Here is a 26,448-nt window from a genome sequence, read left to right on the forward strand (position 1 = left end):
ATTTAAAGTACGTGATGGCTTATTAGGAATCTGGAAAAAGAAGTAATTTCTTTTTGGTCTAACAAAGCTTGGATATGTTAATTGTGAGGGCATGCTGGATGGTGAATGTATTTTATTATGCTTTCCTTGAGGAATAAAATTAATTGGAGTTGAAGGAGGGAGAATATCTATCATGGTGGAGGAGGAAGATATGTGGATACTTACAGCAACGGAACAAAACAAAAAACATTCAAAAAAAATCTCCCCAAGAGGCAAACCAAAAGTAACTTAACTGCTTTCTTAGATGGGAATATCTCAACTTATTTGCAAATAAAGGCTTTTTATACCATTTTAGATTGATATAGATTTAGATTTATTTCTTAAAACCTTTCTTTTATAAAATATTAAGAACTGAATAGTAAATGTGAAAACATCCATTGTGTCTGACTTAGTATTTGATGACTCTTCTTTTTTGCTGAAACACTTGTACATCAAAGGATAGTGCAACCAAACCAGTTGATTAGCAAATAAAGAAGTATTCAAATAGCATTAGAAAACCATGTTAGGAATCCCAGATGCCTGCATCCAATATGAGAAGTTGAAAAAGGTATCTTAAAACTGGGTTACACTCTACCATGAAACTAGTATGTTCTCACTGGTAGAGGGAAGTGAAAGTGAGGTGCTATCATTGCCTTTGCTAGAACACTGTGTAGGTTGTAAATGGTTACAAAAGTTTAACTGGGGAGGGCTATTCCAGTTTCATGAGTGCATCAGAACCTGCCCATTACTAGGCTTGGTTATTAGACAAGGGAGTGGAGAGGAGATCCTAACTGTACACAAATGTAATGTTTTAAATAATAAATGTTATGCATGGCTACCAATATTTTTAATGATGTGAGTTACCATGTGGGTTATAGTCCTAAACCATTTGTTTATTTATTATATTTTGACAAGTTATTCAACCTGTGGCTTAGTTTCCTCTGCTACAAATTCTAAACAGTATTTGCTCACAGTTGAAAACTAAAAGCACAATGTGTTTAAGATGCTCATTTTTACAAATATAATCATATATGTATCATTGTAATATATTGAGGGAGATAAGTTTCAGAATACATTGAACCTGTAAATATTACCTGGCTAAATACATTTTGAACTGGTGTTTCAACTGATTGCAAGTTTCTGTTGAGTAACTTGCATTCTCTTTTTGGTATGGTTTTGGATATGGTACAAAGACAGAATGCAGCTGGCATGCTTTTCAGGGTTGCGGATATTACTGGGAATGATGGGTGGTTGTCCCTAGAAATCAGTCCAACATGTTTCAACAGTTCTGTAAAGTTGCCTCTTTCCTTTGACTCTCAATCCATATTAAAACAGTGTTTCCTAAGGTGAAAAGAGAAGTCTGTCAGGAATACAGCCAGTTGAAACAAAGCAGAAAGAAATCTAAGGTGTCTCTTTAGCGCTTGAAATATGCACACGTTTCTCTTTGGCTCCTTTTACTCCCAGTATTGACGTTGAATGTGACAGCAAAGAATGCAAACAGTAAATGCTTCTCCCTATCTCTTCTTGCAGGCCTAAACAGCAACAGCAGAACACATTTTCTCTTTTTCCTTCTTCTAAAGGCTGGAATTTCAGAGGGGTAAGTTTGGGATTTTATTTTGTTATGTGTATGTTCTTTCCAACTCTCACTTCCTTTTCACCCCACCTCATTGCATTTTACAATTAAGATCAGAGACAGAATAGAGGAAGTTTTAAATCTTCAGGATGTTAAAAAGCCTCTCTACTTACAATTTGTATATGTGTAATATTTTGGAATTTATAACAGAGTTCAGGTGATTGTGTTGTAATTAGAGTGGGGTAACATGATTGTTGTGTTTTTTCTTATGAAACCTGCCTCTGTTTGTTAGAATTGTCCAAAAACCATATTGTATAATGGATTATGCACAAGGGAAGTCAGGTGGTCCTGAGTTCTATTACTGTTCTGCCAGTGACTGATCTGATCAGGTTACTTTAATTCTTTTTAGACATTCACTTTAAGATCATATTAAGATCACAGTGATGACTCACAACAGACTGCTCTTATATGCAAAACAAGATCTGGAAGATGTGCCTCTTGCAAACCATATCTAATACATTTAGGCCTCCATTTTACAAAGCACTTAAGTCATGTGTTTCATTCTATTCCTGTTCAACAAAGCAGTTAAACATGTGCATGTGTTTTGCACACTTTGCTGTAAGTGTTTTAAATGGGATGGTATAGTTGATAGGTTGAAGTATGTATTCTTATACGGATTCCCTTATTCAATGTTTGTAATAGTAACTTAATAATTAAGACAAAAATAATTTGATAAATTTCCTCTTTTTAACTTTTGTCAGTTCTTACATGCATTTACTTTTAGACTGTAAATTGTCGAGTCAGTTTTAATTTTGTCTGTAGCCAGCTTTTATTTTTATAAATTTGTTGTCATATCTGAATTAAGGCATTGCAATAGTGGGATTGCAGATGTTTCAGGGCAGGTTTGTGTTGTTTTACCAAACCCTTTCTCAACAAAACTAAAGTAGTATAACTGTTTCTATAACATTTTAACTGGTTTTAAAATTTAAAACCGAACTTGACTGGAGTGTTCCAATGCTCTAAACAATCTAGGAAAGCACTCAAATCTGCCTAAAGAAGAGTGGGGCAGTTGGGTGGGTCTAGACTCTAGAGGAAGTGGGAGTAAAGGAGTAAAGCAGGAGCCAGGAAAGGGAACATGGGGAGGAGGGAAAGAAGAGATAGGGGAATGTGGAGAGGAAGCAGGGATCTTGGGGGGGAAGAAATGGAGATAGGGTGGGAAAAGCAGTAAAGTGGCTGAGAGTGGAGAGCAGGGAGCAGGGCTATTTATAGCAGACTAAAGGAGACTGTTAGTAAAAAAAAAAAAGAGGTCTTTGAATTGCTTCTTTTGTTTTAGAAACCAAAGGTATATGAACATTTTCTGGTACCTTATTTTTAGGGAGGTTTATAAGACTGGCAGAGACTTGATATTTAGTGGTGGCAACTTTTCATAAAATGCAGCTGCAGTAACAATTACCAGTATTAATTTCTTGAAAAGGTTTGGGTAGGTATCTCTCAATAAACAAGGAAAAACATGCATCAGTAATTTGCCTAACTTGTCTGGAGGCTGAAATTCTCAGACAACGGAGTACTGGACAAAACAGAGCCAAATTTTTGTCAGTGTTTGCAATTCTTTGGAACTAGTTTTACTTTGATGGATGGAAAAAGTATGTTATGAAAAGCTCAGTGAACTGACGTAGGGTCAGTAAGGTTTTGGTACAGATGGTGAATAAAAAGGAACTTTGATGTCTTTTCAAACAGGAGTAAAATCTTAGTGGGCAAAAGGAAAAGCTGAATTAATGCTGATGACAGCAGTGAGTTTTTGGTGCTGTCACCCTTGGGCTGAACAGGCAAAACTGAAAAGCACTTAAGCTGATTTGTTCAGTGCTGACGATTTGTTGAAAACTTTTAGGTTATCCTTAGATCACATGTTATAATATCAGATCATTTCAACAGCCCCAAATCATGAAAACAGAAGAAAATGGCACAAGCATAAAATTAAAATATTGTGCTCATTCTCTGATCTTCATTTGACAGTCAGCTCAGTAGTTTAAAAACATCTATACCTAACACTGATAAAATGGGTCTGTTAAAGCATCAATCAGCATACACCAACATAAACCACAGAGTGCGATAAGGAAGGACCGGATGTTAAACATTAACCAAAGGAAACTCCTAGTTGCTTCTATCTTCTACTCATAGTTAAATGAATCTGGTTTTCAGGGGAAATTTTTTCCATGTCATTAGCAATTAGAGCCTTGTGGGTAGGAGCCAACAGAACTTCATATTTCTTTTTCTTAATGGGAATTTCCATATCTCTAACAGTCACAAAATGTTACTAAATTTAGTGCTACATGTGTGCAGTCATGCATGTGTGTCTAAGCAAAGCAGGACTTTACTTTTCAAGTTGATGGCATTTCATTGTCCGTAACGTGAGCACTTTTGGGCACCACAGCAGGTCAGTTCCAGAATTTTAGGGAATATTCTAGGCATCAGTGGCAGATCCCTATCAATTTTTTTGGACGTGAACTGGAGGAAATCTGATTTAGAGGAAAACAAGGCCCAGGAATTGCCCACTTTATGCTCACAGATGCTGCACACACACACATCAAGGGTAGCAGCTTCACTTGTTCTTAGAGAGGCCAATTATGGAGCCAGGGCTTTACAAGACAAAAGTAAGCTTTAGTGAATGGGGTCTAGGGTGGAGAGTGAGATTAGTGGGGGAGGCGACATGGGAGAAAGACAACAAGGGTGGAATGACTGGGTCAGTGATAACGGGGGAAATAAAAACCTGCAGGTGGAGGAGCAGTGGCAAGTGGTTAGATGCTGAACCAGGAACTAAGAGGACTGTGGAAGGAGGCAGAGATTTGTGAAAGGAGGGCTGAGGGATCCAGAAGGGAGAGGAGGGCAGAAAAGAAGGAAGTGAGGATCTGGAGAGGAGGAGGAACAGGGAGGAAGCAGCAGTCCCATGGCAAGTGCTGGAGGGAAGCGGGGACCTGGAGTAGGGGGAAGTCTGGGGGAAAGAAGGATCCTGGGTGAGGGACTGAGTACAAGTGAATACAACTTGGGACATGGAGGCAAGTGGGCATGATTGCGGTGCTGACAAAAGTAGGTGGATGTGGGTGTAGGGACTCGAAAATTGTGGGGAGGGGAACAGAGCTGGGACTTCTTATAGCGAATCCTTGGTTTATCAGTTCAGCCTTTGCAAATATTGACTCTGGAAGGAAGAGATTGCTGTGTCAGTGGATGGGGAGCAATTCCTGCCAAGGCTTGGTAATAGGATAAAGGATTGTTTTGATATGAACTTCTGGTGTTGAGTGCAAAGGGATTTAGGAGGGAGGTTAATGAGCAACTATGGGGTAAAGGGCTATGTAATGTGGGACAAGGGGAAGTCTGCAGTTCTCCATAATCTCCATTTCTGCAGCACCCAGTTCCCAGTAGCTCACCCTCTCCCGCCCTCTCCCCACAATCTATCTACTCCCTAAATTGCTGCAGGCAGAGGAATTTCTTTGGCATTCTCTGTTAATGCCTTAGCATTGCAGGCAGCAGCTTAACATACCACCATCTTGCATTGAGTGTACCGCTTGGCAGTGACATAACTTGGGGTGGGAGGGATGGTGGGGCAAACAACCCCGGCACCAATGTGTGTGAGGGAGGGAAGATGTGAAAAAAAAGTGGCTGCTGTTGGCAGCTGTGTGTTCACATTTGTGGTTGTTGCAGCAACCAAAAGTCACCACTTCTGCTTTTCCCTGAACATCTGGCCACATCCCTACATTGCTGCAGCTTGGCCTATATGAACAATGACGTGGATGACCCTCTGTCATAAATTTATGTAATATATATATGTAATAATTACAAACAAAGCACTTTGTTAAAATAAAGTTAAGTGTGCAGAATTCATCATTCAAACATAAGAAATGCCAGGATTTAGATTGGCTTTGTCTTTGTGACCCCTCTGCTGCCCCTTGAAGTATATAATATTGTTTCTAATGATGTGATCATCTGATTTTTTTTATACACTCAATGTAGGTGGCAGGAGGGTTCTCAGGAGACTGAATCCAAAAAGCTCAAGAATTTGCTTTGAAGAGTCTCAATTCAACTTTTTTTCTCTCTCTTTTTTACCGTTTTCCCCCATCACCTTTATTTCAGCTAAATTTTCTGTACTGTTCTAATTGAAGGAATGGTAGGCCCACTTTGCTGTGAGAGGGACATGTCTCTAGTGGGTTATGGAATAGAGAAAATCCCACACAATTTACTGATTCATTTGATGCACTGGCTGGGGAAATTTTTAGCTACTTGCACGATTTCACAATGATTGCACACTTAATTTTTATAACATAATTTTATTTTAAAATTCTTTGCTACGCATATAACACTGCTTACCTTTAAGAAATACCACAAACTTTAAGCACGCAATAACTACATATATCAGAAACAATGCTCCAAATGCACTTCCTTCCCAAACAATGCTATAAGAATTAGTATTACAAAAACAACTACAATTACAACTCATAGTTAAATTTGAATCAATACTATTATTTTCATAATATACTTACAGTCCTAGGATTCTGAGAAGCCAAACACCTAGATATGCTTTCATTCCTCAGTAGTACAATTTAATGGGTTGGCCTCAGCAGTACGGTTCAATGGGCTCGCCTCAGCAGTACGGTTCAACGGGCTGGCCTCAATACTGATAGGACTAAGTCCCCTTCCTTCAGTCCCTTTCGGGCGCTCTGCAGCTTCAGCGTGAACTAAGAGATTCGTGTTCACAGAGAGGGTGGTTCAGGTGATCAGTCTGATCAGACCTACACTTGCGATTCTTCCTTCGTTGTTCTGCAAGTGAGGTTACCTCCAAATTGGGACAGTAGGTTACAGTTTTTATTGAGTGAGTTGCTGTCTTGGGTCCTTCCTAACCAAACCTGTCACTACTCCCAAATTTGGGCTCGGATCTTACTTAACAGATTTCTGCTGGATTCAGTTTCTTTGGGGGATTTTCCACACTTCTGCAGTGACCTTTTACAACCTCTTTTCGAAGGCTCCTAGGGTTTGATTACTCGAAATGTGGGATGTTTGCTTAAGGGTCGTTTTTAGGTTAACCTTGTTAAAGGCCTCTAAAGATAAAATTCAAGAGTTAAAACTTTGAGCAAAGCCCAGACCTTCCTCACGTAGGCCAAAACAATGGCCTAGATAAGAAGATGAATTTTGTCTTTTTCTAAACTGGCTAATGGGCAACTATTACAAACATTCAAACTATTACATTCAATATGACAGGACACTGTCACATTATTTAAATAAGGTACTGAAGAAGGTAAAACTGCATTGTTTTATGGCAGTGCACCTTTGGGTGCCTCCCACTTTAAGGGCTTGAGCAGGCTGTGAGGAAGTCCACAGGTGGGAGCAGATCCAATCAGGTGGTCACACGATAGCCAGGAGGTTGTCTGATTGGAGCAGCACTGAGCAGCCTCAGTATAAGAGCAGGCCCTGAGGAGCAGGGCCAACAGTTGCTGCAGGGATGCTGCTGAAGTAACAACACCCAGCCAGAGATCTGCCACTCCTGGAATATCTGGAGGTCAGGGAGGAACTATGGGGAAGGAGGAGCACTGGTGGTGCATAGTGGGTGCACCCCATGGAAGCACCAGCTGTGAAACCGGAAGTGCCAGTGGAAGTGCACTTCTGGTTTTGCCGCTGGCTCAATGATCGGCCACTGGGGAACCCCCTCAGCGATTGGCCACACAGGGCCCGCCCCTGCTGGTGATCTGGTATTCCCCCGGACTTGGGCGGCACCAGTCTCCCATGAGGAAGAGGTTCATATGGACCTGGGGGAGGGCGAGTGGGTCCAGAGCTCTTAGAAGGGAGCTGAAGGCCTGGGGCTGTGGTAAGGCCAGGTTATAGTGAGAGGCCATGTAGAAAGAGGCCCAAGAGAAAGGCCTGGATGGCCTATTGAGTGAGGCTGGGGAGACAAGGGCCCGGAGATGACACAGGCCAGCCCGAACAGAAAGGGCTTAGAGTTTGTGAGCCTACAGAGGGACCAGGTGAGCCACTGATTAGAACTGGAGGTGAGGCCAGGGGCTCAGATGTGCTCAGTGGAGTAAAGGGCTGCCTCATATTAGATCTCTGGGGCTCTAGGCAAGCTTGGTGAGAGGACTTCTATATGGTGGGGCTGGCTCAGAGGGGCCTCTGCTAAGTAGAAAAGAGTCAGCTGCTTGCAGATTGACCCAGGGCTCTCAACCGGTCTATGCTGGGGCAAGAGCCCAAGTGGCCAAAGGGCAAGTGTGCTCACTACAAGGGGCAGGCCAGAGTAGCAGAGAGCCCTCACACCCTGGCTGGCCAGAGAGTGGGACCAGGCTCAAGTGAGTGAAGGTCTCTCAAAGGAGAGACCACCAGTGAGAGAGTAAGGGCATTGGTCAGCAGGCAGGCTGGAATGAAGGAGGCCATAGCCCAGCCACCTGATGGGAAGTATCCTATATGGGGCCTGGGGCTGAGAGGACGGGAGTGAGGTGGAGGCTGTAGCAGAGTGCCTAGGAGTGAGCAGCCCATGAAGAACACTGAGAAGCCCGGTGAGGGAGAAGTATGACCAGGGCAGGTAGGTCTGCGGTGGTGCTGGGGAATGACCTGTGTGAAACAGCGCCGTTTCGTTTCGACTTCCGTTTTGCCATTTCAAAGGGACAGTGTTTTGTTTTGCTGTTTTGAAGCACTGTTCTGTTTCGTTGAAACTGTTTTGCTGTTTTAATGCGTTTTGACATTTCGCTCATAAGCTATAATGGGGACTCATGACAATGCCTACAACTGCCACTTCTTGCCTGATTTGGATGAAAATTGAAGGGATGGTAGCCTATTCTGAGGGCATGAAGCCTCAAGTTTCAAGGAGATAGGAGCAGGGGTTTCTGGTAAACTGCACCTCAAACTGTTCAAAGCAAAACTTGCATCACTTGCTGGCAGCAGCAGCTTGCTGTTACCCCTCATGCAGATCTGGGGGCCTGCACCCCCTGGGAGGAGTCTGGCATAGCCTTGCAGCCCTTCCAGGGGGCACGGGCCCCGAGATCTGCATGTGGGATGACAGCAGGCTGCCACTGCTGGCTGGGATTGGGGCCAGCGCCAGTGCTTGACAAACAGGGTTTCAGCAGGCTGCTGCTGCCAGCTGAGGAAATAGCCCAGAACCGCTGCCATCACCAGCTGGCAGCGGCAGCCTGCTGTCATCCTGCGTCACCTGGGGCCCTGCACCTGCCAGGAAGAGCTGGGGGAAAGATCAGGAAGCTGGGGAATCCAACCAGGAACTGGGGGAATGTTCAGGGATCTGAACATTCCCCCACATCTCGGTTCAATTCCCCAGTTTTCTGATAGCTTTCCCCAGCTCTTCCTGGGGGGGTGCAGGCTCTCAGATCTGTGCACTGGGTTTCAGCAGGCTGCCACGGCAGGCTTGGGGCCAGCAGCAGCACCGCAGTCTTCCCAGTGCTCATTGAAGGCTGTGCCAAGCACCTGCCACTGGCCCCATCCTGCAGCAGCAGCCTGCCCTGTACACTTGAGAAACCTTAAAACTTCCCACAACTTTGGAGGGACTTCTGACCATCCTGTAGCTCCCACCTCTGAGCTCTGCTGCTGCAGCTTGCAGTCCTGGTTCTGCAGCTCCTTCCAAATCTTTGGCTACACATCTCTCTCTGTCCTTCTGGGAACTGTAGTGCATGTTACAGTTAATTTCTCCAGTCTCCTGGAGGCTTCTGGGAGCTGTAGTTCACATTAAACATTGTACATTATAGTGGAATCAAGGACATGATTGGAAAGAACCATACTTTCACCTTTGTTTATTACTGCGATATTTCTGTATTCTGTGTGTCATGGGGTGGGGTCCCTAGAGATGGCTGTGATGCCCCTAGGGCTCTGTGACTGCCAGCTTCGGCCCGCATGTGCCTTCTAGTCTTTCCTGCCATGCTCTGTTGGTTAAGATAGTAGATAGGGAGGCTACCCTCAAGGTGCTACGCAGTCATGGTCCTAATGGACCCCACTAAAACCTAAGGGTTTTTAGACCCTTTGCTGGGTCCTGTTCTAAGCAGGTGCCTTGTGAGACACTGCAAGCCTTATGGGCTAGATGTGTGGCTCCAAAACCGTCCCTTTACTATACCGCATGCCTTGCAGATGGTATGTAGATGTTGTCTCTAGTGATGAGGCCTTAGTTTAGTTCGGTGCCCTAATGAGATCTCCTCCTTTCCAATAGCCTCAGACCAGTCCACTGGATCAAACAACAACAAAAATACGATCCCCTGGGCTATAACTTAACAAGGATTAAGGACAACAAAAAGTCCTTTTTCCAAGTACATTGGGAGCAAGAAGAGGGCACCAGGCAATGCAGGTGCCAATTTGCAAATATGGATCAATGACCTGTTGTTCCCCTATTGGAAAGAGAATTATTGGGATACAGCAAACATCAGTAAGGTCTTTTTTCCCTTGTACAGTTTACAGTAGAAACCAAAATTCTTGAATAGTTTTCCATGATTTTGTTAGTTTTAGCATACTGTTGCTCTACACAGGGAGATTGACCTATAACAGAATAAATTTATAACAGAATAAATTATACCTAGGCCCTCAGTGTGAACATACTGGTCCTTAATAAACATGGACACTATTCCAAGAAAGAACATGTTCATATGATGGAAGTGGTACAGCTATGGCAGTATAAATGTTCTGCTGTAACTTTGTTGGCCTATTTCCCTGTGTAGACAAGCCATGGTTATTTCTTTCTGCCCTTTCACAGAAGGCTAAAGAGAGGAAAGGTAGAAGCTTGAACCCTGATTCCCATCAAGAAAAGCAGAATTCCCCCTTTCCTTTTTCCTTCCTTGTAGTGGCTGGATTGTCATAAGAAGATAAGAATTGCTTTACTAGGTCAGACTAAAGGTTTATGTAGCACATATCCTGTCTCCCACAGTGTAAGTAGCAGTTGTTTTATAGGAAATGTTTAAGAAATAGGGAATGTGTAGAGTGATCTGTCCACTGCATCTTAATGGGGAAATGGATGTTGCCTTTCATTGTTTTTGTGCTGACATAAATTCTCTTATGGAGGCAAAAAGTGATAGCAAATAGACACCTATACCTTTTGTCATGCCACAATGTGGCCATGACAGAAAGTAGTAATAAATTGTGCTGCTTTCATGCAGCAAATGCTTATTTGCTTTAAGACAGGAGAGCTTGGGCAGCCAGAGTTGTCAGCACTCTCCTGCCACCGCAGACAGGCACTCTGGGGCTTGAGGGGCCCAGTCCAGCACTCTGAGAAAGTCCTACACAGAATTGGGTTCCTCAAGCCCCAAGAACACCTGACCAGCTTTTCCTACCTGCAGAGATGCACTCCCAGCAATCTCCAGGGTACACCTCTGGAAGTGGGGGAAGGCAGAACCCCAGCTCCAGAGACGCGCCCCAGAGATTGCTGGGGGCACATCTCTGCAAGCAGAGAACCCTGACTTTCCCTGCTTCCAGAAATGCTCCTCAGAGATCCTGTGGGCGTATCTCTGCAAGTGGGGAAAACCAGGACGCTCTGATACTGTCCTGGGGCTGAGGCTGCCGATCAGTTGATTTGCAACATCAGCCTTCACTCTGCACCGTGGAATGCCTCAGCTTTCTCCACTTCCAAAGATGCACCCCAGAGATCTCCAGAGTGCATTTCTGAAAGTGGACTAAGATAGTGTTCATAGACCTAGGGCTCCTATATACATTGGAGGCTGCTTCGATGCACGGTAATTACAGCATGTTGGAACAGACTTGATTAGCTGGAGTATGGTCATTTCTGTGCTCCAGCAGACTCCAGCATCACATGAATCAGCATCCTTGGGCTGAAAAATGGTGGTGGGTTACTTTAAAGCTCGTTTGAGCTTTAGTTCAAAGCTCCCTGCCACTATTTTTCAGTGTGGGGGATGCTGATACATGTGACATTCCAGGTGCTTTTACTTAGTGTGGCTCTTGGAGACGTGCTAAATACAGCTCCCCTGTTCCTGCCTCCTGGAATACATCTATAAACGCCCCTAGTGATTAGAGGTGATAATTGCAATATATAATAATTTAGGTACTGATTTTCATTTTTAAATGGTGCTTTGCATGCCTGCATTCTTAATAAATGGGAGGCATTTTAAATGTTTTTGCTTCTTACAGGTTTTGGGTTTTTTTAATAAACTGCAGGACCTATTTGTTTATTAGTCACTAGATTAATTGCTGTTGGAAAATATAGAAAATATTATTTTGAACTCATTGTGTGGCATTTCCATAACTGGATAGCAGAGTCAATTCCAATTGCAGTTCCAAAACACACATTAGCTACGTGTAAAAAAAATCACACAATAGCTACATGTAAAAAAATGTATATATACTGATGTGAAAAGCAATTCAGCATGACAAATGAGCCACTCACGGAGCTTTAGAATGCTTTAGTCCAAATTGGTGTGTTGACTTAGCATATTTTAGTCATCCTAATAAATCTACTGTAGCTAAAAAGAGCGGTTTGAATAATTACCTCTAGACAGTATTTTCTTGAACTCTGACCAGAATATTGTTTGCAAACACATTTATTCTTTAGGTCTGTGGTGAATCAACCAGTGGGTTCCTTTTTCTTTCACAGAGTCTATGAATAGTCTGTTACAAATGTTTTGGTGGTCTGTTATTCAGAGTCTATGTTACAAATGTTTTGGGGAGGGCATTGGAAAAGCCCTCTCCTAGAAATCCATCTTATACCAGCAGAGTCTTTTGTCAGTATAGTTTAATCACCCATTCAGTCAGAGGTGGATCCAGAAATTTTAGACTGAAGGATGTCTGGGAGGGCCTTAGTAAAGAGCACCACGTAGTATAGCATGGCTAAGCATAATGCTGCTTCCTGGTGCTATGGAAGTATTCCCTTGGTCATCCTCTCTCTCCACCGTGGCAACCAATGACATATTCTGTATCACAGGATGGCCTCTCTTGTTAGCATAAATTGCATCTACGAGGGAAGTGGGTGGTTGCTAGCATAACCAGGCCAATTATAGGTGTGATTAACAAAACTTTGTAGTATAGACCTAGGTGATGTTAATGTTTTTATCTATCACAGGGGTAGGCAACATCTTTTGCCGAAGTGCCAAAAAACCTGCAGTGTCTACCTTGTAAGGAGCTGGAGTGCCAGCACGCACTCAAAACTGGGGTTGGGGGTATATGGCAGGGTGCACTGCATATTAATATTGTTAATACTCAAACGTTTCTTTTTTTTTTTTAACAGTAAATACCAGGTTCTCTAAAAATTTCAAGCCTGGTGACAATAAATAAAACTTCATATACTACCTTTGTATGCCTTCTAACTGTGACATTTCCTGAACTTCATTCAAACTAAAGGCAGGGCAAACAATGTAAGGAGGCAAAGAGAAAGCACAAAAACAGAAAGAATTGAATTATTTGGAGCGCGTATAAATCTGAGTAAGTATTTCGAAGAACACAATCAGAGAGCAGATAAACATACACAAAAGCGAGCAATTTGAAATGTTTAAATCTAGGAGTGCAAAGTAGAGAGATCAAAATAAACTGAGTATGAGCTGTGTTAAAAAAGTAAAGAACTGAGTAATATGAACTGGTTTGAGAGGGGAAAAACTGAGTATGAAATGACTTAACAGAGCAAAATAAACTGAATGGTAGAAACTGGTTTGAGAGAGAGCAAAAACTGAATATGAAATGATTTACCAAAGCAAAATGAACTAAATAATATGCAATGATAAACTTTCAGTTTTCGAGGCAAAGAAATCAGCGCCAGCACCTGAAGGCCACTGAGCTATCTGCTACCCAGAGCCACATGCTTCCCTCATATATGCAGAGGGGAAGGGGCTTCCGATGTTTGTGGTGGTGCTGAACACTGCCCAAAGCTTCAGGAAAGCTCCCAGCACTGCAGCAGGCACTGGGGGCAGGGGCAGGAGAACGCAGGCAGGGATGCAGTCTGTGTTCTGCCGACCTTGTCCTTGGTGCCTGTGTCTGAGTTTGTGAAGCTTTGTGAAACTCTCAGCACTGCTACAGACATGGGGGCAGGGTCATCAGAAAGCAGACAGCATCTCTGTGTCCCTGCCTCTGTTCTCCTGAGCCCACCACTAATGTCTCCTGCCATGCTGGGAACTTTTATGAAGCTTTGTGAAGCGCTCAGCACTGCCACAGACATTGGGCTGAGGCGAAAGGGGGAGGTCAGGAGAACACAGACAGCGTCCCTGCCTGTGCACCCCTGGTCCTTGCCATGGCACTGGAAGCTGTGGTTGTTCCAGAGAGCCCAGAGCAGCAACTTAAAAAAAAAACCAAAAAAAACAAAATGTAAACACTTTCCTCAGCAGACCTCCTGGCATTTCAAGGAAAATGTCTCCACAAGCTGGGGATTGACTGATTATCCATGATCTATTAAGAAAAGTTTTTCAAGTCTTTTGGTATTTTATACATCTGGTATAAAATCACTATGTTTTATGAACAGTAATTTTTAATGCTACCCTAAAGAGTCCTGTAATAATGAGGATTTTGCAATATTCTCAATAAATGCATCTTAGCAATATTTTTAGTTAATATTTTAAATGGGATCTTGATTGATCTAAATGCATGTAATCATTCATCAATTCTAAAATACATGCATAGTCAATAACTTAGAAGCAGTGTCATTTCCAAGTTAACTGTATCGTAGTTATTATAAATGGTGTGTAGCTTGTAAGCTCTTCAGAGCAGGAACTGTATTTTTGTGATGTACTTGTATAGCGCTAACTACAATGTAGATCTGATCTGACTGGGTTCCTTAGGACTACTGAAATACAAAGAATATCATATAGAACCAGGGATGTGCTTATCTGCATAGTAAATTACTGTGTTAGCTTGTACACAATTTTTTCTTTCAGTTTTGTTCATAAAGAAATTATTTTTATAATCTAAACCTTTTAAGAATTTTTATTTGGTATATTGCATTATCTGTTTGGGAGTTTCAGTGTTGTCCTAGATAGATATTGCACATTCCATTAACAAGGGTTTTTATTTTTAATGGAGGCTTTAAAAAAAAAAAAAACAAAGAAATTTTCCAGTGCTTTGCACCAAAGCTTATTTTTTGCTGTAGGTGGGTTTGTTATTTATAGTAAAAGTGTTCTGTATCTGCTATAAACCTGTCACCGCCTGCTATTTTGCACATACTAAACTTCAGAAGCAACATGTGATACAGCAGATAGATCCAGTTGTCACTCTCCCAAAACAAGTGCTATGTACTGTTTTATAACAGTTTCCTGTCTTTAATTATAGAGAGGGTGTTACCTTGTCCTCCTGCTGTCATTATTGTTACTTTCTTTGTTCAACAGCAGATGAACTTGACCTTTCTTTAGTTTAACATAAACTAAACTCTGCCCATTTCTCAGTATTTGGTTATTTTTCTCTGGTGTCTACTCTTTGAGAGCATGTGATCTTGAGACCTTGTGTAGCTAATTCCACCCTATGACTTTGATTTAGGAACTTGCCTTGTAATGGTTAAAATTAATAATGTAACCCTGCAGGTCATTTAAAAGCTGAACTTGATTCTTCTTTGTTTGAAAATTAAACAATATTTTTTTTAATAGCTCAGATTATACCATTGTATTAGGTCTAAACTATGTTCAGACTGCTTACCTCAGAGAACTAGTTATAGGGATGATATTATTCAATTATTAGAATGGCTTTCCCTCAAGTTATGCAGCTGTCCATGAAAACTTCGTGTTATGGGAGCCCAATATAAAGTTTATCATCCATCTTTCTTACCAAATAACTAAAAATGTGTGAAGACCTGGTTGCCCATGCCAGCAGTATAAATAAGACTCTTCTAGTACATTTTTCAGTCATCAATCACAGTTTAAGCATTTCCAGAGGTTTTCTTTGTCCATTCTTAATCCAAGCCTTCTGTTCTCTAGCTTCATAATTTCATAGTTGTTAGGGGCTGGAAAGGACCTTACAGATAATTGGGTCCAGTCCCCCTGCACTAGGCAAGAATTAGTTAAACTGTTCTTTCTTATTTCTGTAAGTTTCAGAATTGGCAGTTCATGCTCAAAGAAATGGATATGCAGAAAAATTTTAGTCACAAGCAAATAGAACAGTGATAATCAGTATGGATATCTATGGACCATCTGAATTTGTGATTTAAGTGGAAACTGTGAATTCAGTCAGTCTCCATGAAAAAACGCAGTCCCCACAAAAAGGTGCGAAATCGGCAAGTGAGCAGGGGAAAAGAAAAACAAAGGGAGAAGCAAAACAGAAAATGGCAGGAAGCCCTGGCATCCTGAAGTCTGGGGTGGGGGGAGAGGGTGGCAGAGGGAACAAATTGGAGGCTGAGCCCCTGATGTAGGCTCAGTCCAGGAGCCAATCAGGGGCCAGCCCAGCAGCTTGCAAAGAAGCCTGTGGCTCCTCTTGCTTTGATGTTTTGTTTTGTTTTTTGTATTGCACTGCATTGCAGGTGTCCAACAGCCTGGTGCTGCCTGCCCGCCTGCCTACCGTGGCAAGGAACTGCCTCACCTCCTGGCATGTGGTCAAGCCTGTGGAAGCCATTAATTCCACCCTAGACTGCTTGCTTACATGCCAGTTAATGGCTTCCATGGGCTTACTTCCCTGATCAAGCCCTCAGAACCAATTAATTGATGTTTTGTTAGGTAGTCTAGGAGGAGGTTAATGGCTTCCATGGGCTTGATCAAGTCTGTCGAAGCCATTAACTGTGTTCTAGACTGCTTGCTAACATGGCAATTAATCACTTCCCCAGGGCTTGATCAGAGGATTGTTGCATTAGCAAGCAGTTTAGGATGTGGTTAATGCAGCTAATGGCACCCATGGACTTGATCAAGCCCATGGATGCTATTAACTGCATCCTAGACTGTTTAATAACACAGCAATTAATGGGTTCTGCAGACTTAATCCCCTGATCAAGCCCAGGGAAGCCATTAATTGCTGTGTTAACAAGCCCTGGTTTGGGGCCCCCTGCCTCTGGGGAGGGGAAGGATATCTGGGGTGCCTTGGCCAATCAGAGGTGGGGGGCCCACTGGGCTGCACCACAGAAGTGGCACCCAACACTGCTCTGGGACCACAAATTGGAGAGGCAGCCCCCCTAAATTCAGTAAGTCCCTATAGATAACACATTTGCTTAGGGAGTTTACACTTTGAGAAGTGCTGATATTCCTGTGATAGAATGCTAGGCATGATCTTGCAAGGACCTAAACAGCAAGGAGTATTTTGCAGAAACTTGTGAAGATAATGGGGAAGGATAAATGCTTTCACTGAGGATTTTAGTAGCTGACTGTTCTCAGGGTTTGCTGGTACTTTATATCATGCCAATTTATTCTTTCCCAGCAAAAATGCACTGCCAAATCATAGGCAATTCTGAAACATCTCAGGTTCAGAATTAGCCTTGATTAACCTTTCTTCCCTATAAAGCACAAGGAGAAAGATTTTTCTCACAGGTCAGGCTCTGTCCTGTTTTGTGGCTAAAGAACACAGAGCATAAAAAGTCAGTACCTTCCTCAGTCTAGTTTATACTTCCCCTTAGAAGACACAACAGCAAATTTTCTGTTGTGTCTTAGTTTCATAACACGTGTTACTGTATGTACAAAATATGAAGAGCCATGAAGGGTCAAAGGATGCCAGCTTTCTCCCAGAGATCCAGATAATCCTTGTCATTCATGAATGAGTAGGATGATTTGCTCCATTCCTAGCATTTCTAAAGTCTTCAGAGTTGACTCTGATGCAATAACATTTCAGAGACTGTTATTACCAGCACTGTTATCGCCACCAGTATTATAGTGGTGATGTATTGTGTCCCACACCTGAAGGACAGAATCCAATGGTAGTGACACTGGATGAACAAAATAATAAAAATTCCTCCCCCCAGTGAGTGAGCAATTTAAGTAAACTTTGGACCTGAATATGAAGTAAGAATTTGTGAAACTATTGAGTGCTATTTATGATAACATTTCATGACTACTAGAAGCCTGATGGAAGTCCTGAAATGGGATGCTAAATCTAATTCAGAATGTGTAGCAACCACGACAAATAAAATTTCTGGACCCTGAGTTATCGTTTATACTTAAAATATATATTTTTCCCTTATCCAAGAATTGCAAATAGCTGGTGCCTTTTCAAGATTGAGATTATAGTTCTATCATGTTATGTAGTGCGGTGAATTTTACATGCTTAATGCATTCATTTTCTATTGTGAGAAAAATATTTTAGTTTGTCTCTCAACCTCAGCATTCTCATAGATGCTGATATTTCTTATTTGATTGTTTCCCAATCCAAGAGTTAATATTTGTCAGAACTTCACAGTCTTTGGTGAAGTTTAGATCCTAGATTTAGAACCTCGCAATTCTGTAATGCTGTAAATTCTGAATGTAAGCTACTAATCACCATGAATAAGGGTCTGCCCTATAAAATCAGAAGTCGATCCATCTTATAGCTATAAACATTTTTCACCAGCTGAGAATCTCTTTATAAATTGGATGCTTCTCTTGGTTAGTTGTCCTTATGCTCTTTTTCCCCCAGCTATGTGAAATCAGAAGGGGGCAAGTCCATTTCTAATTAATAAAACTTAAAAGGGAAATTAATTATATGTGCATCTTGGATGGGTTCAGAGTCCTTACACAAACTTCATTCACTTTAGTGAGAGCTGGAGAGAGGCTTGCCCCAAAATCATTTATGATTTAATTTAAAGATTTAAAATCAGGTGCTAATCAGCAGCAATGTATCATTATGAATACAGTGACATTCAGCAATGTCTTTGTGCTTTTCTCATGATAGTTTTCATTCTTGAGAGGAGCTTAGCATTTATAAAACTACCTCATTCTCCTCCTTGATATTCTTTCCTGAAACTGTGTTTTGCTGGAATCCCTTACAAAGATCTTAAAAACTGTTAGGTTGCTGATGTGCTGAGATCAGTGCTTTTATTGATTTATATTGTCTCATTGCTTCCTTGTAGTCACTCTTTGGTTTGTCAGTACTGTCTGTTTTCTCTTATATATTCCTTAGTAGGCCAGGTCTTTTTGGTTGTGTTTGCACAGTACTTAGCATAGTATAATGGGTGCTTAGCATTACTGGAACTATGGTAATACAGATAATTAATAATAATATTAACAATGTAATTTCATTAGGAACTCAGATGCTACAAAGACTCTTTACTTCATTTTCACCGATATAGGAAGCATCTTCTCAGAGCTCCCAAATCACTGTATTAATCAAGTATCATTTGCAGCATGATTGGAAGGTCACAAATTCAGACTACTTGGGAACTCGGCAAAGAATGGAGGAAGAAGCAAATTCTTCAATTCCAGAGTTTTCACAAAGAGCAGAGTCCTCACCTCTCTTTATCAAAAGATGGGCTTACCAGCTATAAAAGGATCCTTCAAAAAAGAAAGGTTACACAGCAGTACGTAGCAGTATGTCATGAGATGAGGCTGACTCACAAGTAGGTTTATCCTGTGCTACATAGAGCATATTTTGAGATAAGATAAAATCCAATAAAAGGAAAAAATCTGAAAATAAATTTTGGTACATAATCTGAAAGCATCTCAGTAATAGCATTTGCTGTTTTTGTATTAATTGTTAAAAATAGCCCTGGGGAGAAAGCCAGTGCACTGTAGAGATCTTCCACATTTTCTAGGAATTTTTCCCCAAAAGAGTCATGCTTCAGAATCGTTTTTTGTAAGTGGGTGGAGAGGAATTTTATTCTCCATTAAATCTGTAATTTCCCTTTAGAAGTAAACACCCAAATTTAGATACTTAATATAGAAGAACATAGGTCTGTTTATTTTTTCCATAAAATTTTGCTCTCTTCAGACATGTAACTTGAGGCATTCACTTATAAAGCCAACAAAAGTAGAGCAGAAATCAGTGCGCCATTATTTAAGGCTTGCCTCACATGCCAGTCTTCCCACATTCCCTTAGTAATTTTGTTTTGATGTCCTTTTATTGCTTCACTGAACTATTTTGTTGCTATTCAGAACTGTTGTACCTTTGTTGTTAACATGAAAGCTTATTTCTTTCAAGTTTAAACTGGTTTCTATCTTAGTTGTTTTTTTCATTACTTGACACATAACACACTCCTGTTCCAAAGGATTACAACTACCAAAAGAAAAAGAAGAGCAGGCACGATTGATACTTTATTTATATTTAATGAATGGCGATTTTTTTTTTTTTTTAATAATGAAAAAACACCAGCTGTTTGTTGAATAGCCAGGATTAACAAAGGCTTTTGTCAGATGTTAATTTAAACGTGAGCTTGGATTTTATCCTGCTTCCTAAAAATCATGTGTCCTGCCATGCCAGGTTTTGAACCTCTGGCCTGGCAGCATGCATAATTTTTGGGGTCTGGGATAAAATTGTTCAGATCCCATTGCATGTCTGCTGGTATTGTGGGGAGCCTGCTCCCTGTGCAGCTGGACCTTTAAAAGCACGTTGAGCAGCCTAGCATTGAAAAACCAGTCCCCAATGCTGGCCTGCCTGTGCACTTTTAAAGTTGCTGGCATGCAGGGAGCATGTGATCAGGGAGTTACTCTCCGGTGCCAGGCTTCCCACACACTTGGACCATTGTAAGGCTGCCCCTTGTCACTGTTGCTGACTGGCAATGAGGACAGGGCAACCTACAAAGTCAGCTGCTGTCCCTGTGGGGAGGGAGAGCAGAACAGACATGCCACATGTTAAATTAAAGCAAGATACAAACCAGTTACAAATGTTCCACATTTAACAAGTGACATCTTTGGCTGGCTTGCTATTTTAATTGTTTCATAAATGTATCATCTTTTAGGGGCCACAATATACTAAACCCCCATGAGCCAGAGGTTTAAATCTGCTAACAGCTGGCTGATTTGAAAATGATGGGTTAGCTCCTATGCAAGTTACAGGATCAGCAATCCCGGTCCCTCCACTTATGGAAACAAAGAGGAAGCCTGGGTTTTTATTAGGTTCCTATTCCAGAACTCGCTTGGCAGTTTAGTTTGCTTGGCAGCTTACCCATCCAATTCAGACTGCAGGGAGAGGGAAGGCACATTTTTCTTTTCCTGTCATCATACTTCAGGGCTAAGTACAGACAGTCAAAAAGCCTGAATTGATTCAATCTTTGCAAATTAGTCTAAGCTGTAGAGGTTAAACCAAAAAGCAAGTGAACAGATATTCAGTTATGATTCTGGAAGTGCTGCCACACACCTGTAGTGGCCCAGGCCAGAAGCCAGGGGCACTAGAGCACAGTTCCTGGTTCAACTGGAGCAGACAGCTTGGACCAAGGCACCTGCTCAGGTTAACCTTAAACTGGTTTTGGCCATTTTGAAAGTGGTTTATATGACTGAACTTCTGTTGTGTTACAGATTTGAATTAGTTTCTGATTACTTATCCTGGTTTTGTGTAATGTCTGTTCCTAGCCCAGAGGTTTGCACCGGCATGTCTATTAATCTACCCATATGTTCTAGCCTCCTATGTGCTGCCAGGAGGATCCTGTAAATATCCCTTACCTTCATGTTTTATGTTTTCCATCCACTTCTCATGACCTTCAGTGATTGCCTCTGCTACTGCTCATAGATCTGTTAGGCAGTAGATGAGTAAAATCAGTATGATTCTTTTCAAGTTTTTCCACTCTGCTGCAGATTCTGAATAGCAGCATTGAAACTTTATTTTTATTCTCACTGTGTTGCTGTTTTGCTTAAGCTGAGCAATAATAGACACCTGCGAGCTGAATGTACGCTGCCTTAAGATATTGATAGAGCAATTAAGGTAGTTTTCAGTTTCAAAGCCTTCTACAGACTTTAATCTTTGCCTGTGTTTTGGGGAATGTATCATCCCTGTTTTACAAGTGAAAAAATGAGGCACAGCGGTTTCTTTCATAAATTTGCATATCTTGACTTTAGCTGCTTATGATTTCTGAAGTTCAAACGTTTTTGCAGTAACCACCTGGAATTCAGATTCTGTTCTTTGGTTCCTAAACCTTTCACACATGTGCACCTTTACAGTAGATGGGAGCTCAAGCCACAATTTGTTTCATGGCTCCTGTTCATATGGAAGATACTTCCAGACTGTTGAAGTTTTGATCTCTGAGGTGACAGATAATCAGCCTTTTGCTGATTAGCCACAGATAAATGTTCAAGGCCAGTGATGTTATATTGACTCAGAGAATAAACTGCCATCTATCAACTCTGTGTTATTAGTCTGTGTTGATTCAGAGAAGAATGAATTACAGTCTGTTTAAAGACATTTATGTGAAACAGCTTGGCCATTTTAATCCAATTTTCAGTCTTTATTATAAAAAAAACACCACCATAAGAGACGCACATAGGCCTCTTGGTTGAATGTGGAGGCTGAACTACACTTTCCTTCAAGAGCTGATTATTCATACCAAATTGGCCAGTGTGGGAGAGCTTAGGGAGACCTAGTGCTGTCAATCCATTGCTTTTCATTTATAGCAAACATTTAAGAGTCCAAAGCTTAGCCTCCTTTCTTATCCTTTTTTCCTTAACACTTAATGTTTGGGTTGGGCTGAGTACAATACTACCCTTTCAAAGGGGATGGCAGGGAAATGTTTTATCTGCAGTTGTACAGCCACAAGAAGGGTTGCTTCCTTTCTGGGATTACTTTTCACAGCTGAGCTGGCAGGTGGTCTGTGAAGTACCTCAAGCCAGCTTTCTTGGAGACTGTTTTCTGAAGGATTGGGCCCTTTCAGCTTTTCTATATATGAGGATATATTTTGCTCATATTCACTTCCGTAGATTTGCCAGTATATGCATGTGTAATGTGTATCATGGGGCTTAAAGCCAAACCAAGATTTACCTGTGTTCTGTAATTTACTGTTTGCTTTCTATAGCTTACTGTACAAAATTTCAGCATATAGCACTGGTAGATAGCCTATTAGTCTGGGGCAACACTCCTGTTAAGGCTATAAATAAGTTTGTTTTTAAAAAGCAGAATTCATCTTGTACATCACATATCCCTATAACTGCAGAATGGAAAACAGTGATTTATTTTGGAAAAGTAACACTTATTTAGTGAGGAATGTACTTGATATGAAATACTGGAGAATTGACACAGAGCCACTCTTGACCCTTGTTCCCCCTGCTCTGCATCTGGCTGCTGGGGGTACTCTTATTGAAAAAGGTTGAAAACCCCTGATCTAGGTTATTCAACTAGCAAAGTTTCAAATCAGTTCACATTGTTATTTGTGTTGCTGGACATGTGTACAGCAAAATAACAAATTTATTTTTTGGCCTTGTACTACATGGAATATTGTTCACCCTTTTGCATGAAATCAGTACAGAAAGAAACACAGCAAGGCTGTGTTTACATGTTTGGTCTCCAGGAAGTAGTTTAAGGAAATCTGAGTGTTACCAGGAAATCTGATTTTAAAGTGCCTGCCTACCTACTTCTTTTTGCAATTTAACAAACACAATATTCATAATACTTTAAATTGTTGTTTTTTTTTCAAGCTCTCACAACATTTTAAAATAGCTTCCATGATGATTTAATTGAGAGCTGCATTAGCTTCCTTGTCTCAGGGAAAATAATATAATTCAAAATAACAAGTATATATTAAGATGAACAATGTATTATAGTCATATAGCCATAATGTTGCAATCTGTGAAATGTTCTCAGTATGTTAATTATTGTGCTTGAATTAGTATGAAGCTGACTAGTGCACACATCTAGACATATTTCATTTTTCAGTCCTGAACACTTCAGTTGTTTGGCTTTTACACAGTATAGCTTTAATCAGAACACCTTTTGGAACAAATCTGTAGTTCCCTGATACTCTGCTCTCTCAAGTGTGGTTTTTTAGGATGCTTCCTCTACCAGTTTATTGCTTCAGATAACAATCAAGGTCTTAAACTGTGATTTGGATCAAACTGTATAACCGTAAGCCTTTCTGGGGATGTTTAACAAGCACAAGAGTTCAGTTGGCTGCCAGAAGCAATTTGAATCTACTGCCACTATTTTGGTTCATGAGTAGAGGTGGTTAGTCATGTTAGTTTGAAGTCAGGCAGAAGGCAGCACAGGGGCTAAGTACACAGTCAAAAAGCCTGAGGCTGAATCCAGTCTTTACAGGTTAGTCCAAGTTGCATAGATTGAACCGATAAGCAAGTGAATAGATACTCACTTCTGATTCTGGAAATGCAGCCACATGCCTGTGGTGGCTCACACTGCCACGCTTGGCTGGAGCAGAGAGCTTGGGCTAAGGCTAGCCTGCCTGTCCTGTGAGGTGGGGGTTTGCACGAGGAGGTGCAAAGCATCCTGGGATGCTGGGGGACTGAGTTAGCTGATTTAGATTAAATCAGTTTATTGAACTGGTGTCCAAGACCCCCTCCAGATTCAAGCTAAGCGTGATACTACCTCCATCCAGGTTTTTCTTAAGCTGGTTTCAGCCATTTTGAAAGTGGTTTATGTGCACTGAACTTCTGTTGTGTTAGAGATTTGAACTGGTTTCTAATCACTTATACCAATTTATGTTTAATTTCTGTCCCTAGCCAGGGTGGCTAGAAACCAACTGGTTGCTCTTTAAGGTGCCATCCTGCTTTGTCTTCTGCCTGACTTCAGATTAACTGATTTAGAAAACAAGCTTTTGTAGGTGAGAGTATCCAATAAAGTAGGCTGTCACCTACAAAAACTTATGCCTCTTTGAATAAGATAGTCTCTAAGTGACATTCTGCCCTGGCCCAGAGCTGGAAAGCAGTAAGGTGAAGTTCACATGGAAGGTTTATTTAATGTCTGGAGGTGTATGCATATTCTTATATATTTATTTAAGGAAACTCCTAAAGACTATTAACTATATTAAGAAGATAATGGAGGGAAAAATCATGTATAGTTAATAATATGCATTTTAATGTGCAAAATGCTATAATAGTTCAAGAATTAATGTAAAGAATTAATCTTTCCTATGCATTTTACAACTGAAGATAGTAACTCCTGCAAGTTGATTTATTGTACTGATGTTTCTACTTTCATATACTGTACATTTTTTGAATTTGTTTGTTTAAAAATACACGTCAGTTAAAAGTAAGGTCAAAGTTTTTCAAAAGTGGCCATTTATTTTGGGTCCCTCAAGTTTTGGTTGCTTAATTTGAGGACCCTTATATAGATCTTTAAGTTGTCTCATACTGGGTACTTGTAGCAAGGGTGGTCTGTCTCTTTAGGGCCAGGTACAGATATTATACATAAACTGGTATCAGTGATCAGAAACCAGTCTAAACCTGTAACAGAACAGAAGTTCAGGGTACACAGACTGGTTTGGAAATGGTGGAACCCGGTATAAGATGGATCTAGATTGATGGATGTGGTACCAGACTGAATCGATTAACGTTAGACCAATCTATTGAGCTTTTGTACCAAATCCTCTCCTAACTCAAGCTAGGTCAGTGTCCAACAGCCTCCCATGCTGCTTTGTGGGCTCCCACTAACCAACCCCCACCTGCTCTGGCTGCTGCAGGTCTACATGTGATCACCCACTACGTTGCCGTAGTGGTTCACTGCCCTGGTATGGCACACTGCTGTGGCAACGTAGCAGCAAAATGTAACTGTGCGCACAGTGCAGTAACCACCTGTACTGAGCTGCGTTTTAGTACTTCCAAAAGAAGTGTAGATGTGTCCTATATGAAGCAGTAAGATTGTGTACCTAAGTAGTTTAAGGCATGCACTTGAAACCTGGGCTCAATCCAAGGATGTTTACTTATTTTACATTAAATGGTCATTAGATAAAATGCATAAATGGTTCTTGAAGCTGGGGGGTGAGAGCCTACATCTTCTATGACCCCAGGATTCTTCCAAATCTCTAGTCTACAGAGTCATACTTCATTGTCTATGTCATTCAGGGTCAATGAATTGTGAATTCTTTTTGGGCAAGGGTACAACTTTAGCAAGAGGGCAAGGCCTGTCCTCATCCAAGAACTGCTGATACCATGGTGGTTTGGATACTCTCTGGAGAGGGGAACTGAATCTACTTCTTTTATATGGCAGGAGTGCTGAAACTACTAGATGTGATTATAAAAGGGGAAGAAAGGCAGTGACACCATAACACCTTTGTCAAGTATAAAAAAGTTATTGCCACTGCTTCATTTTGCACAGAGCCCTGTCCTGTAAACACGTATTCTGCAGAACCCCTAGCCCAGGGGTAGGCAAAATATGGCTTGTGGACAGATGCGGCCCATGAGGCCATTCTATCTGGCCCGCAGGACCCCTAAAAAATTTAGAAAATTAATATTTATCTGCCTTTGGTTCCTGTAAAAAATGACAGGAACCAGGGGCAGTAGGACCCAGGGGAAGCCTGGAGGGCTCCCACAAGAGCAGGGCCCGCCCCCCCCAGCTGGAAGCCCCAGCAAGGGCTTCTGGCCTGGGACCATGTGGCTGCCCCAGCCGGAAACTCAGGTAAGGAGGGGGGTGGGGAGGGCAGGGAAGGAGCCCGGGGAAAAGCTAAGCGCGGGGGAAAAGTGGCCCCTCACCCACCCCGTGCTGCAGTCGCTCACATACCTGCCTGGGGCTGCCTGTGCCTGCTCAGGACAGTTGTGCATGGGCTGCGAGCAGCTGCATCAGGAAGCACTGGCCATGGGATGGGCGAGAGACTGCTTTTTCCCGCTCTCAGCACCAGCTTCTTCCCTGCCAGGGAGCAGGGGGTCAGGGCTGCGCGCTACCCTCCGCCTGTACCGCGGGGCTGGGGAGGCATTGGGAGTGAGCGGGTGTGGGAGCCAGCGGGAACATGGGGCCTGCACCGGTGTCCCAAGGCCAGTGCTGATGGGGCCCAGAGCAGGGTGGCAGGAGCGTGGGGTCCCAGCTGGCAGGGGCTCTATGGAGTCGGGCCAGCTCTCCCCTCTCTCTGCTGGTGCAGCCCAGCCTGGGTTCCAAGACCCCCGTCAGACTGTGCTCTGCTCTGGGCACCCCCGGCGCTGGGCCCAAGACACTGGGAC

The 26,448-nt window shown here is 42.0% G+C and overlaps 1 protein-coding gene across 5 annotated transcripts in view; it reads left to right on the top strand.

Annotated features, from left to right (window-relative positions):
• ARHGEF3 (Rho guanine nucleotide exchange factor 3) overlaps positions 1–26,448 on the top strand; it is a 298,913-nt gene that overhangs the window by 75,141 nt on the left and 197,324 nt on the right. For all 5 annotated transcript variants that reach the window (XM_025211596.1, XM_006030056.2, XM_025211595.1 and 2 more), the window contains exon 3: positions 1,549–1,615. In XM_025211596.1, the coding sequence (XP_025067381.1) occupies positions 1,549–1,615 (67 nt within the window). The remainder of the gene's footprint in view (positions 1–1,548; positions 1,616–26,448) is intronic.

The sequence above is a fragment of the Alligator sinensis genome, unplaced genomic scaffold, assembly GCF_000455745.1.
Source record: "Alligator sinensis unplaced genomic scaffold, ASM45574v1 scaffold1308_1, whole genome shotgun sequence".
Classification (NCBI taxonomy): Eukaryota; Metazoa; Chordata; order Crocodylia; family Alligatoridae; genus Alligator; species Alligator sinensis.